At 42.3% G+C, this 15,069-nt stretch overlaps 1 protein-coding gene across 1 annotated transcript in view; it reads right to left on the bottom strand.

Moving 5' to 3' along the window:
• Positions 1-15,069, bottom strand: part of LOC132821347 (vesicle-associated membrane protein 2-like) — a 42,347-nt gene that overhangs the window by 11,883 nt on the left and 15,395 nt on the right. The window contains exon 3 of the mRNA XM_060833931.1: positions 990-1,065. Within this exon, the coding sequence (XP_060689914.1) occupies positions 990-1,065 (76 nt within the window). The remainder of the gene's footprint in view (positions 1-989; positions 1,066-15,069) is intronic.

Below are 15,069 nucleotides of genomic sequence, written 5' to 3'. Positions count from 1 at the left end.
TGAACCCCACTTTACTTCGACCCAAATAGACTCAAATCCACTGAGCTAGTCAAATGAAGTTTAATTTCTTCAGTTTTAATTCCAAACGTTGACTCCATAGTTTTTGCCTTAATAAAGAAGACGTTGACAGTTTCAGTCTGCTTCGTAATTATGTTTGCTGAGCCATAATTTCATAAGTCTGGAGGAGAATAACAGTCAGACCACAGAAAGGGAAATGGGGCAGGATATTTTGTAGAGGAGTTAGGGCCACGATGCTTGGGTCAAACTAGATCCCAGCCCATGTTGGAAATTGTTGCCCAATACAAGTTTCAAGGAAGTGGTTTAATGAAGAAAGGAGAGACAGCCTCCTGATATTGAAGAGCGAATAGGAGATCGCTCCAGCACTGTTCACTTCTGGAGTATATTCATACCTGAGGAGCTTTCCTTTCTTTTGTGGGCACATCACATCAAAGTCATGTTAATGAATACTTTGTATTAGAAAACTTTGTGTTGGTCACCAGTATTCTTGGTAGGAAAAAGTGTACAGAGATAAATGGAGTTTAATTTTGGTTAATTGCAAATGATCAAACCCTTATCTATTTTACAGATTAAAAAGACTCCCACTCAACAACTTATCTTTATACATTATTGTATAATGATGACATTTAACAGAATATAAAGAATTCCAAATTGTGTGACAGGAATAATGTCAAGCAAGCTACAACCATGAGCTGAATCAGGAGATGATGACCCAGATTTTGCAGCCCCAATGCAGGTGAACAGGAATGTTGTCATTGAAACCTGGGCATTTGCACTTGCACTAAAACCTGGAGATTGCTGGACACCTCATTAGCTCCAGAGAACTCTCCATAGGAGACCTCAGTGCATCATTCTGTAAAGTGGCAGCTCTCCATAGTTTGTCAATTTGGGAAGATGATCAAAACATAGCTTGGTCTAAAACATAGTGTTGTGGTTTTGTGTGTAGTTACACAAATTTACCTATCTCACACCAGGTATATAGACTGTTTATTTGAGGATCAGTAATGAGATTGCTCAGCAGGCAGACTTGTTCCAATAGCTCATCAACTAGAACAAAGAGAACAAAGAAGAACAGAGAAAATTTACTGCTCAGGTACAGGCCCTTCGACCCTCCAAGCCTGAGCCAATCGAAATCTACTGTCTAAACTTGTCACCCAATTCCTAAGCATCTGTATCCCTCTACCCCCCACCTACTCATGCATCTGTCCAGATGCACCTTAAATGAATCTATCATACCTGCATCTACAACTCTGCTGGCAACGTGTTCCAGGCACCTACCATCCTCTGTGTAAAGTACTTGCCGCGTGTATCCCCCTTAAACTTTTCACTTCTCACCTTGAAAGCATGACCTCTCATTATTGAATCCTTTATCCTGGGAAAAAGCTTATCTCTTTACCCTGTCTATACCTTTCATGATTTTGTAAACCTCAATCTAATGAAAACAAACCTAACCTACTCAACCTCTCTTCATAGCCAGCACCTTCCATTTCAGGCATTAACCTTGTAAACCTTCTCTGCACCCTCTCCAAAGAGTCCACATCCTTTTGGTAATGTGGCAACCAAAACTATACACAGAATTCTAAATGTGGCCAAATCAATGTTGTGTACAATTTTAACATGACTTGCCAGCTCTTCTACTCAATATCCCGTCTGATGAAGGCAAGCAGACCATACATCTTCTTGACCTCTCTATCCACCTGTGCTGCAACCTTCAGGTACAATGGACCTGAACTCACGGATCTTTCTGCTCATCAATTTTTCCCAAGGCTCTTCCGTTTACTGTATAATTCACTCGAGAATTAGACTTCCCAAAATGCATCACCTCACATTTGCCTGGATTGAACTCCATCTGCCACTTCTCTGCCGAACTCTCTAATCTATCTATATTCTCCTGTATTCTTTGACAGTCCCTTATGCTTTCTGCTACTCCACCAATCTTTGTGTCATCTGCAAACTTGCTGATCATACCAACAGTGCCCTCTTCCAGATCATTTACGTATATCATAAATAACAATAGCCCCAGCACTGATCCCTGTGGAACACCACTGGTCACCTTTCTCCATTTTGAGAAACTCCCTTCAACTACTACTCTCTGTCTCCTGTTGCTCAACCAGGTCTTTATCCACTGAGCTAGAACACCCTACACACCATGTGATTTCACTTTCTCTGTTAGTATACCATGGGGGACCTTATCAAATGTGGACTTGTTGGGCCAAAGGACCTGTTTCCACACTGAATGGAGCCTATTCTAATCTAAAATGCCTTACTAAAGTCCATGTATATGACATTAATACTGTAACTACTGTTACAGGAAAGCACAGCTATTCTCGGAGAAGTTTCACTTGTCCAACACTTTTCGATCATCTTTTCTCCTTTCAGGTGCTCTTTAAAAGCTACCTGGTGTCTTAACACTGGAACAAAAAATGCTAATAAGCAGGATGTTGAACATGTGATTAGTAGCCAATGGCAGGCTAGAATTGCAGCATATAATGTTAGACAGCAGTTGATGAACTATTTTATTTTCTATTGGCATATTGCTACTAAAACACACAAAGGGATAGGTTGGCAAGATCAGAGTCATACAACACGGAAACAAACCCTTCGGTCCAATCAGTCCATAACTATCTTCTCCAACCCAAAATGGTCATGATAATTTTGCTCTGCATGATATTGTAAGCCTGTTGATAGTATTAGAAATAAAGCATACAATGTATGCCCAATAATTATGCACAATATGCACCACTAGGGTGCACCCCAACCTTAGGAGGGTTCATAAAACAGCATCTGAATAAGATTTTAAGAGGACTGAATTTCCACTAACTAGCCCATTGTTTTCTCTACATGGTAACTACTATGCTACTGCTTGGAAGAAAAGGTTGAATCTGATAATTACAACTCCCATTTAGTAAAAAGTGGTAGGGACGTCCAGTTATATGTATAATGTTGTTTGAAAGAATATACACGAGTCTTTATGACAATAGTAAGCTGTTCCTAAACCAAGTGTTTCTGAGATTCACTGGGGAATTCCATAGAAATATAAATCCTAACTACAACCCACAAAGCCAAGAACTCAGGCTATTATTAATTGGCTTCATCCCTCCTATCTTTGTAATTTCCTCCAGCATCATTGCACAGATCATTGCACTCCTCCAATTCTGTCCACTTGAGCATCTCTGATTTTCATTGCTCCTCTGTTGGCTCTGAATTTCCCTCCCTAAAGCTTTCCTCCTTTATGAATCTGACTAGAACTATCAAGTCACAAGGACTCCAAGTAGCCCATTCTGGATGGAGAGAGGAAGTAAATGGTTAAAATAAAATTGAAAATGGATGTGCAAACTGAGAGGTACATTTGATTTGCATTTGTTAGTTGAATTGTAGGAAGGACACTATTACAGCGTTGCCTGCTCATTTAAATAGGTGTAATATGTACTCAGCACTTAAATTGTAACTTCCTAGCACCACAGCATGGTGGCACCAGGGCAGCATGGTGGCTTAGTGGTTAGCACTGCAGCCTCACAGCCAGGGACCCAGGTTCGATTCCAGCCTTGGGTGACTGTGTGGAGTTTGCACATTCTCCCTGTGTCTGTTTGGGTTTCCTCTGGGTGCTCTGGTTTTTTCCCACAGTCCAAAGATGTGCAGGTCAGATGGATTGGCCATGCTAAATTGCCCATACTGTTAGGTGCATTAGTCAGAGGGAAGTGGGTTACTCTTTAGAGGGTCGGTGTGGACTTGTTGGGCTGAAAGGCCAGTTTCCACACTGTAGGGAATCTAATCTAAACTACTTCTGAAGCTAGCCTACATGTTTTAAAGGGACATACCTTGTGACTGGCTCTGGCAGTTGGACAGATAATGAATCAACTCTGGGAAATAATGAAGATTGGCACATGATGTGGAGAGCAGGCTCCAAGGCTTTTCAGTGCTGCATTAGAGATCTTGGTGGAAGAAGTGGAAAGAAGGCGAGATGTTCTGTTATTGAAGGGGGTTTGCACCCTTCAATCGCATGCTCCAAAGACAAAGGGAGCAGATAGCTGAGGAGGGCAATACCAAGGGTTCAAGCTGCCAGCATCTCACAAGAGTGATTAAGGTCTGTAAATGTATCTTCAAATGCTATAGCTCACTAGCTGGACTACGAACCTCAGATACTGCGCGATTCAACACACTCCCATTACTGATCTACCAACAATCTCTATTAATCAGATCTCATGCCTCATATTCAGGTCATTTTATCTCAAACTCTCACACTTGGTTCTGCTGCAAACAGATCCAAAGCTATTCAATCAGAAGGGCCACATCTCCCAACAAATTGCATTGCTCTCATTGACACACTTCCCCTCTGTCTTGTTGGATTGGGTAGCGCATGACTGTATGTAGCAGCAGTGAACCAGGGATAGAAAGTCACACCTCTGCCAACTGGAAATGGTCCTATCTGTTGTGTAATGTTCATGGCTGAGACCAAGACCATGGTCAGTGGTGGGACTGAAACCAAAGATGATAGTACCCATAAGCTTAGCTCTGAGTCTTAATTGCTTTCAGCCTAGGGTCTTAAATGTGGCAAGTTAGCTAGTTGTTATGTTGGTTTTAATTTTCCAAAATTGCCATGATTTGGGAAAGGCATTGATAGGTGAGAAAATAATGAATGTAACTCCTTTATTTAGAAATGGAATGAGATAGAAAGCAGGAAATTACAGGCCAGTTAGCTTAACACCTGTCTCAGGAGGGATATTAGAAATGATTGTCAGAGCACTTAGAAAGCTTCAAGGTGATTTAGCAGAGTCAGCATTATTTTGTGAAAGGAAAATCTTGTGTAACCAACTTACTGAACTTCTTTCAAGGAGTAACACGTGCTATGGATGAAGGAGAGCAAGTGGATGTGTTGAACATGGATTTCCAAAGGCATTTGTCAAGGAGTCACTTTATAGGTGATGTGGATGACAACAGCCTGTGGTGCACATGGTAAAACAGACAGAAGGCATAAAACTGAAAATGGCTGTGCAGACTGGCTCATTTTCTGGTTGGCAAGATAAATCAAGTGGTGTGCCACAGGTATAAGTGCTAAGGCCTCATCTTTTTACAATGTATCTAAAAGACTTGGATGAAAGGACAGAAGGTATGGTTGTTGATGACACAAAGATAGGTGCAAAGTAATTTGTGAAGAGGATATAAAGTATGCTGCAGAGAGACATAGATAAGGTGAGTGGACAAAGATCTGGCAATTGGAGTTAACATGGGAAAATGTGAAATTATCAATTTTAACAGGAAAAATACACAAGAAGCATATTATCTATATGGCATAATTGTAAGATGTCAGCAATTACAATGGTAGATATTCTACTAAACTATTCAAATGCATTATGGCACACCTCTGGAACAGGTGGAACTCAAACCCAGACTTCCTGGCTCAGAGATGAGGACACAACCACTGCATCACAAGAGTTCCTTCAATTACAATTAAAGATTGACATGAGCGAGCCAGTCTAAAGTCTTAAATAATTTCATAGAATGTTATTAATTAGGAGCTCTAAAATTGCATCCGTAAGTCAGGAGGCTGTGCTTGGCAAACCTTTGGCAAGAAAACTGGAATACTGTGGACAGTTTTGGTCACCTTACTTAAACAAGCCAATGTATTGAAGAAGCTTGGAGCAGGTTAACGAGACAAATATCTTTTATGTGGAAAAATTGCACTGGCTAAGTCTGTATCTGCTGGCATTTAGAGAGCAAGAAACCACTTGATTGAAATATCTAAGTTCCTGAGTGGTCTTGACAGGATGCATGTGAAAAGGACATTTCCTCTCTTGCGAGAATATGGAGTGTGGGGCTGCTGTTTAAAAATAAGGTTTCACTCTTTCAAGACAGAGGTGAGGAAATTTCTTTTCTCACAGAGTCATGAATCTTTCGAAGTCTTTTAGGGTCATTAGTAATAGATCTTACAGCACAGAACCAGACCCTTTGGTCCAAACAGTTCATTTTGAACATAATTCCAAATTAAACTATTCTCACCTGCATGCCCCGGTCCATATCTCTCCAAATCTTTCCTGTTCATGCACTTATCTAAACATTGTAACTGTACCCACATCCACCACTTCCTCAGGAAGTTCATTCCACATTTGAACCAACCTCTGTAAAAAAAATTGCCTTTCATGTCTTTTTTAAATCTCTCTACTCTCACCTTAAAAATATGCCCCCAGTCTTGAAATTCCCCATCCTAGGGAAAAGACACCCTCCACTGACCCTATCTATATAGGTTATGATTTTATAAACCTCTATAAAAGGTCACCACTCAAACTCGTACACTTCAGCAAAATCTCCCAGCCTTTCTTTATAACTCAAACCTTCCATACCTGGCAACATCCTGGTAAATCTCTTCTGAATTCTCTCTAGCTTTGGACAAGCAGAGGCTTTGAATACTTTTGAGGCAGTGAAGGATAGATTCCTCAGCAGCAAGGGGTTGAAAGGTTATTGGGGATGGATGGGAAAATAAAACAATCAGATTAGGCATAATCTTATTGAATGGTCGAGTTGGCTCCATGGGCCAAATGGCCTACTGTTGCTTTTAATGTGTATCTATGTATACGGCTGTTCTAGCTCTGAAGTGCTGACCAAATCCCTTTGTGCACTTGTGACCCAATCATAATGCAGTGTCCAATAGCTGATATCTCAGTTTCCATTGCAGCTCAAGCAGTTCAGACAGCTGATATCACGGTTGTGAATTACAGTACTCATAGATGCTTTTGGGAAATGTCTCATTTGTTGTCAAAAGATAGTCCTTGTCAGTCATGAACTCAACATTGCAGCATTCCATCAGGTGTGCATGCACATAATGTACATTGAGAATAAATGTTATTGTTTCAAATTTTGTTTGGGATGGAGAATTTATTGTATACATTGAAATAACTGGACAGGCAGAAGGAAAACATTATTATCCACTGAACAATCGATCATCCAATACAGCTTATGACCATTGGACAATTCTATTACCAGAAGGTCTTAAATCTTGAAATCTGTTGGCAATGACTGCAATGCCAGACATTTCACAAAGTGCCATTTATTGTGAATAAGTAATATAATTGTTAGTTAAATGAGTTGATTAATAAAAAAAAAGCTGACACTGTATTTGAGAGCTCAAAGGTTAATTTTAGGCACACATCTCTCATACTAGGAGAAAGTGAGAACTGTACAACAGAGAAAAACAACAGAGAAAGTGTTGAGTACCCTCAATAACTTCTTCTTCCAATCTTCCCACATCCTCCAAACCAAAGGAGTAGCCATGGGCACCCGTGTGGGACCCAGTTATGCCTGCCTGTTTGTCAGGTATGTGGAACAATCCATCTTGCGCAGTTACACCGGCACCACCTGTTCCTCTGCTACATCGATGACTGCATCGGCGCCGCCTTGTGCTCCCACGTGGAGGTTGAACAGTCCATCAACTTTACCAATACCTTCCACTCTGACCTCAAATTCATCTGAACCATCTCAGCAATCTCCCTTCTCTCCCTGGACCTCTCCATCACCGTCTCTGGCAACCGACTAACCACAAACATATACTACAAGCCACTGACTCCCACAGCTACCTATACTACACTACCTCCCACCCTACCTCCTGTAAAAACGCCATCCCTTATTCCCAATTCCTCCGCTTCCACTGTATCTGTTCCCAGGATGACCAATTCCACCTCAGAATGTCCCAGATGGCCTCCTCCTTCCATGATTGCAATTTCCCTTCCCATGTGGTTGATGATGCCCTTCAGTGTATCTCCTCCACTTCACTCACCACTGACCTTGAACCCACCCCTCCCAACACAACAAGGACAGAACCCCCCGGTCCTCACCTTCCACCCCACCAACCTCTGCAAACAACATCCTCTGCCATTTCCGCCACCTCCAAATGGACCCCACCACCAGTGATATATTTCCCTCCTCACCACTATCAGCATTCTGAAAAGACCATTCCCTCCATGACTCCCTGTCAGGTCCACAGCCCCTGCCAGCCCACACCCCACTCCTGGCACTTTTCCTTGCCATCGCAGGAAGTGCAAAACCTGCGCCCACACCACTCCCCTCACCTCCATCCAACGGCCCAAGACCTCCTTCCACATCCATCAGAAATTCACCTGCACCTCTTCCAATATCACCTTCTGCATCTGTTGCACCCAGTGTGGGCTCCTTTATATTGGGGAGACAGGAGGCTTTCTTGAGATTGTTTCAGAGAACATCTCTGGGCCACCCACACCCACTAACCCCACTGCCCTGTGGCTGAACACATCAACTCTTCCTCCCACTCCGTCAAGAACATGCAGGTCCTGGGCCTCCTCGATGCCTGGAGGAGGAACGCCCTATGTTCCACCTTGGGACCCCACAACAACACGGGATAAATGTGGATTTCAACAGCTTCCTCATTTCCCGTCCCCCCACATTATCCCAGTCCCAAACCTCCAACTCGGCACCACTCTCCGGACCGTCCATCACTGCCGCCCTGAACTATCACCTTGTCCCTCACTTTCACCCACCTATCACTTTCCCAGCTACCTCCCCCAAATCTCACCCCCTCCCATTTATCTCTCAGCCCTGACCCACAAGCCTCATTCCTGATGAAAGGCTTATGCCCGAATGTCGATACTCTTGCTCTTCAGATGCTGTCTGAATGGCTGTGCTTTTCCAGCACCACACTTATAGCATACATCTCTCATACAGTTGCTTCCACCATGGGCAGAGTCTTTAATGAGAAGAAAGCCATGCTTAAAAAGGAGATGAGAGATGCTATACATGAAATACAAGGATCACCACAGAGAGGCACAAGCATTGTGAAGTTTGCAGTACGCATCAGGGAATGTTTATGGGTGACATTTGAAATATGACACAGTAGCAAGTCACCAGTCAAGGACTTGTGTCTTTTTTTCTGTTCAATAGTCCCTTTCTTACTCTGCAATTGTAGCTAGACAATCACTTGCAATGTCTTCTGCTGTTCCTGTACCACGATCTTGTGAGTGGCATGGTGGCTCAGTGGTTAGCACTGCTGCCTTACAGTGCCAGGAACCCAGGTTTGATTCCAGCCTCAGGCAACTGTGTGGAGTTTATACATTCTCCCAATATCTGCATACGTTTCTTCCCTCAGTCCAAAGATGTGCAGGTTAGGTGAATTGGCCATGCTAAATTGCCCATAGTGTTTAGGGAGGTTTAGGTTAGGTGCATTAGTCAGGGGTAAATGTAGGGGAATGGGTCTGTGTGGGTTACTGTTTGGAGGGTCAGTGTGGACTTGTTGGGCCAAAATGACCTGTTTCTACACTGTAGGGATTCCATCTCTGGTGTTCTTCAAGAATCTATCCTGATCCTCTGCTATTTATCATCTAAATGTTGTCAATTTGCATGATCACAGAAAACACTAGCTCCCATGTGTACATTATGACACCCAGCTCAACCTCTTCCTCATTTCTCCCACCTTTCCACTGTGTCTAGCTTATTCTTGTCCTATGTGCAGAAATTCAAATGTTAGATGGGAAGATAATTCTACTTATTAAGCAGTGGACTAATTTCTTTAGCTGATTATACAAACTCTCTGTTTCCTAGACATGGACTCTATCACTTTCCCTGACACACTGTTTACAATCACACTTTGGACCTCAAGGTGAGGTTCCAGCTGTGTGTGTGGGCCACCACCAAGAGTATCTACTTCTGCCTCCTCTGCCTGACTTTATTCCTGCCTCAATTCATCTGTTGCTGAAACCGTCATGCATGCTTTTATTATTCAAAGGATTCCTGTTGCCCCCATATTACATCCTCTTGATGCCATCAAAACCTCCTGCCTGTGTCCTAATTTGCACTAAGTCCTATAACTCATTTGCTCATTAAGACCATAAGAAATAGGAATGGAAGTAAGGCCATTCGGCTCATTGAGTCCACTTTGCCATTCAATCGTGGCTGATGGACATTTCAACACCACTTACTCGCACTCTCCCCATATCCCTTAATTCTTTGCGAGATTAAGAATTTATCAATCTCTGCCTTCAAGACATTTAATATCCCAGCCTCCACTACGCTCCATGGCAGTGAATTCCACAGGCCCAGCACTCTCTGGTTGAAGAAATGTCTCCTCATTTTCCTTCTAAATTGACCCCCTCTAATTCTAAGGTTGTGTCCAACAGTCCTAGTATCCCCGCCTGATGGAAACAATTTCCCAGCATCCACCCTTTCTAAGTCATGCATTATCTTGTACGTTTCTATTAGATCTCCCCATCAACCTTCTAAACTCTAACAATACAATTCCAGGATCCTCAGCCGTTCATCGTATGTTAGGCCTACCATTCCAGGGATCATCCGTGTGAATCTCCAGTGCCAGTATGTCCTTCCTGAGGTGTGGGGCCCAAAACTGGACACAGTATTCAAAATGGGGCCTAACCAGAGTTTTATAAAGTCTCAGTAGCACATTTCTGCTTTTACATTCCAACCCTCTTGAAATAAATGGCAACATTACATTTGCTTTCTTAACCACGGACTCAACCTGCAAATCAACCTTTAGGGAAATTATGTCAGAGCTCACAAACCTACACTACTTGCAGATATGGCAATGTCTAGATTTTAAAATTCTCAACAGTGTTTTTAGGTTTCTCTCATAGCCTTGCCCCTTCCGATCTCTATAATTCTCTCCAAACTCACAACCCATTAAGTAGCTGTGCTCCGCTGATTCTATTCTCTTGAGCATCTCTGTTTTTTATCTAAAGACTGCTGGTAGGCAAATCTTCTGCTACCTGATTGGAAGCTCCGGAATTACTTCCATAAACGTTCCCATTAAAGGTGTTATATAAATACAAATTATGTTGTTTTTTAGATATCATAATTTCACATATCCTCTTCCATCAGTCACAAGTCAGACTTAAAAGTAATGAGATCTATAGATAGCACTAAGATATCGCATCGCCTGTTATCCATGACATTGGTGAATTGAGCCTAATGTTTCCCGATCTGGTAATGGATGTGGAACAGAGGGCATTGGTTTTCCCTCTATCTGATTGATCCAGAAGAATTGGCATACAACACTTCTTTCAGAAAGACAACTTCGGCACTTTGAACCTGGACCGCCAGAACATTACCTGCATCTTTGGAGTAACACTCCAGTGATAATACCACGATGCCATCCCCTCCCCAGACCCTGGTTAGGCCACTGTTGGAATATTGTGTGCAATTCTGCTCTCCTTCCTATCGCAAAGATGTTGTGAAACTTGGAAAGGTTCACAAAAGATTTACAAGGATTTACAAGGATTGAGGATTTGAATAGGCTAGGGCTGTTCTCCCTTGAGCATAGGAGGCTGAAGGGTGACTTATAGAGGTTTATAAAATCATGAGGTGCATGGATAGGATAAATAGACAAAGTCTTTTCCCTGGGTGGGGGAATCCAGAACTAGAGGGCATAGGTTTAGGGTGAGAGGGGAAAGATATAAAAGAGACCTAAGGGGCAACTTTTTCACGCAGAGGGTAGTAAGTGCATGGAATGAGCTGCCAGAGGAATTGGAAATGGTACAACTGCAACATTTAAGAGGCATTTGGATGGGTATATGAATAGGAAGGGTTTGGAGGGACATGGGCCAGGTGCTGGCAGGTAGGACCAGATTGGGTTGGAATATCTGGTTGGCATGGACAAGTTGGACCGAAGGGTCTGTTTCCATGCTGTATATCTCTATGATTCTATGACTTTGTCAGCCATAAGCAGCTGTGTATCTGTGAGTTGGTGCTATGGGCTCCATGCTACAAAATATTGAGCAATTATATGAGCAATTATAAGCAATTTTAACAATGGTTGCAACTCGCATGTGATTTACAAGAACAATTCATAACTGTACACAAGAGCATGCCCGAATTAATTCCCTCCATTCCAAACCAATCATTGGACTTTGTGTTATCAGAACATAAGGCAGAGAGATTTGGAGGCTCATGCATGAAACAATAGATTCCGCTTAAAAGAGAGTAAACAAGATCATCCTCCTATGGGGAATATACTCAATCACATCATTAAATTATTTTCTGCTTAGAATTAGACTCGGTTACAACAGCTCTGTGACAAGCCCATGGAAGCGGTATTCCGGTAACAATATGTCTCTGCAACACTCCCCAAAAAAGTGATTGTGTTTATAATTTTGTTGTGTTTATAATTTTGTAGGGAGACTGTTACAAAATCTTTCCTTCACCATAGGATTAGCAAAGCAGCAACTTCTAGTATTCAGACAGCAAGGATGAACAGAAAAGCAGTGTAGTGACTCACCTACTATCATTTTCATCCCTGACAGTGGATAAGTGATAACAGCTCCCTCTCAGTGTCCCTTCCCTCTGACAAATGATCATAAAGATACTTCTGTGTTCAGAAGCAGTGACCTTCCTGGATAATAGCTTCAGACACAACAACTGAAATTTCTTACACTCAAGAGACATGTTCATGCAAATCTTTATTTTCTGGTCTACTTAACTATCGTACAAAGCAAAAGGATGATTCAATAGTTAACTGGACATGTACGTTATACATTGAAAACACAGCAGTTGAAAAACTAAATTCCCCACTTCCACTTCATTTTCAAGCAAACACCAGATTAACCGAAGAAGTAGAAAGTCTTAGCCATCTGGGCCCCTACAGTGAATTTTCATCTTCCAACAGTGTTTCTACTGTGGACTGCGTATGGGAGATTAGAAAGATTTGTTCAGCCATGAAACATTTGTGCCTTTGGCGCAGTGCAATACTTTATGAGAAGAATGTATTTAGCCACAAAACTTCCTCCATTCATCACTGGACAAAGAAAGCTGCAGCCCATTAATTAACTGCCAGCAGCTGCTCCTCGCCACACTCACACCCACTCAGGGTTCACTTTTAAAGGACAGCTCCACAAACCTCACCAGACATAACTGACAAAAAAAATTAGCTGGTTTGGTTATATATTAATTTAAGACGTTTGCGCATCTCCCATTGTGGGTAGGTTTGAGTCATAGCAGAAGGGGAACCTAGTTTCACAGAACTGATCCAGTGTGTTCAACCGACATGTTGTTTCCTGAAAACTGTCACTCCAGATGTTCAGCTTGTTCCAAGAAGCTGCATCGGTGAGAAGAGGAAAACCAAGGTGAAGTTTTTTGTTCATTAGCTGATATATGTTAAAGCCCTGTTTAACAAGCAGACAGCTAAAATGTTGAGGCACTCTCCACCCACACACATACACATACACACATCTCCCAGCATCTGCCATCTTCTTCAAAAATGCCCTAATTAACATTTCAAGCAAATAGCATCTGGCAATGTGTGTGCATGAATTAATTTATGTACAAAATTTTCAAAAATATTTGTAGTGCTTCTGTGATTTACTAAGTCAAACTAACGTTTATTTTAAGCTCAATGGGCACAAATTACTGGTATATATTTTGTTTTGTCAACTTATGCCTGACTAAATCACCTATTAAGAGACAAGAGTTTTTAGTAACATTTTCTTAATGTCAAATGTTGCAATTCCCAAAGTAGTTATTCAAACATTTGTGGATCCATTAACCAGTGGTAATCACACATAGAGGTCAGTTCAAGCGTAGGTAATCATTGTACTCTAGCATTTCAACGGGAATTGCAGTCTGTTGGAGAATTAAAGCAAAGTATAATCAGAGCTGCAGATAAGTGGGCCATGGTTTATTCTTCCTCTGATATATTAGTTATGATATGGAAGGACTTTGTCCTTCTGGAAAAGAGGTCTTCCACTTGAATAAGGCACAAATCCAAAATAGCCTTAATGTAACAAGATGAGATGGATTTGAGTAAATACTCTCTTTGCAGGTCAATGGTAAATCTATCTTAATTGTCAGTTCTTTTAGAGTCACACAGAAATAGATCCTTTAGTCCAACTAGTGAATATTGCGTGCAATTCTTGTCTCCTTCCTGTCGGAAAGATGTTGTGAAACTTGATAGGGTTCAGATAAGATTTACAAGGATGTTACCAGGGTTGGAGGATTTGAGCTATAGGGAGAGGCTGAACAGGCTGGGGCTGTTTTCCCTGGAGCGTCAAAGGCTAAGGGGTGACCTTATAGAGGTTTACAAAATTATGAGGGGCATGGATAGGCTAAATAGGCAAAGCCTTTTCCCTGGGGTCAGGGAGTCCAGAACTAGAGGGCACAGGTTTTGGGTGAGAGGGAAAGATATAAAAGAGACCTAAGGGGCAACTTTTTCACACAGAGGTGGTATGAATATGGAATGAGCTGCCAGAGGAAGTGGTGGAGGCTGGTACAATTGCAACATTTAAGAGGCATTTGGATGAGTATTTGAATAGGAAGGGTTTGGAGGGATATGGACCAGGTGCTGGCAGGTGGGAGTAGATTGGGTTGGAGTATCTGGTCAGCATGGACGGGTTGGACCTTAGGGTCTGTTTCCATGCTCTACATCTCCATGGCTCTATTACTCTAGTCCATGCCTACCAATTTCCTAAACAAAACTAATCCCAGTTGCTGCATTTGGCCCACATTCCTCCAAACCTTTCCTGTTAGAGTTTTTAAATGACATTTTTATTGTTCATCAAGGAACCAGCATCAACTCAGAGGCTGATGAGCCAACACATTTCGATCTCCTTATTCTATGTATTGAGAGCAGTTTTGCCGCAATATAGAAGGAAATGCCATTTTGAGGATGGGGAGGGATGCTGTCTTGCCAAATGCCACTGACACAAAATGGGCTGGATTTTCCAATAAAGCATCAAGACCTCAGACTTGGGCCCATTTGGAAATGCTAAACTTGACCCACATTGTACAGCCTTCTGGACCCCTAACTGGCTGCCTCTGCACTTACCATCTTATTGAGATGATGGTGATGGTTGGTGGCAGGGAGGAGCAATGGGGTGGACAGCTAATGCAGGGAACCTAATCAGAGACCTCATAGCAATGTCACTGGCACCTACACTGGGCAGCTGACCAGGTTTCTCGACATTCCCTGGGAGAGTCTCCTGGAGGCAGGACCTCTACCCAGCTCCGATCCCTTTCCATGAAGCTTGGAGAATTTAGACCATTTTGTTGTGCTGTGGTTCAACACCCATCCCACCAAGTCAATGTATT

This window comes from Hemiscyllium ocellatum, chromosome 13 (assembly GCF_020745735.1).
Source record: "Hemiscyllium ocellatum isolate sHemOce1 chromosome 13, sHemOce1.pat.X.cur, whole genome shotgun sequence".
Taxonomy (NCBI): domain Eukaryota; kingdom Metazoa; phylum Chordata; class Chondrichthyes; order Orectolobiformes; family Hemiscylliidae; genus Hemiscyllium; species Hemiscyllium ocellatum.
This window is presented reverse-complemented; position numbering and strand designations above follow the sequence as displayed.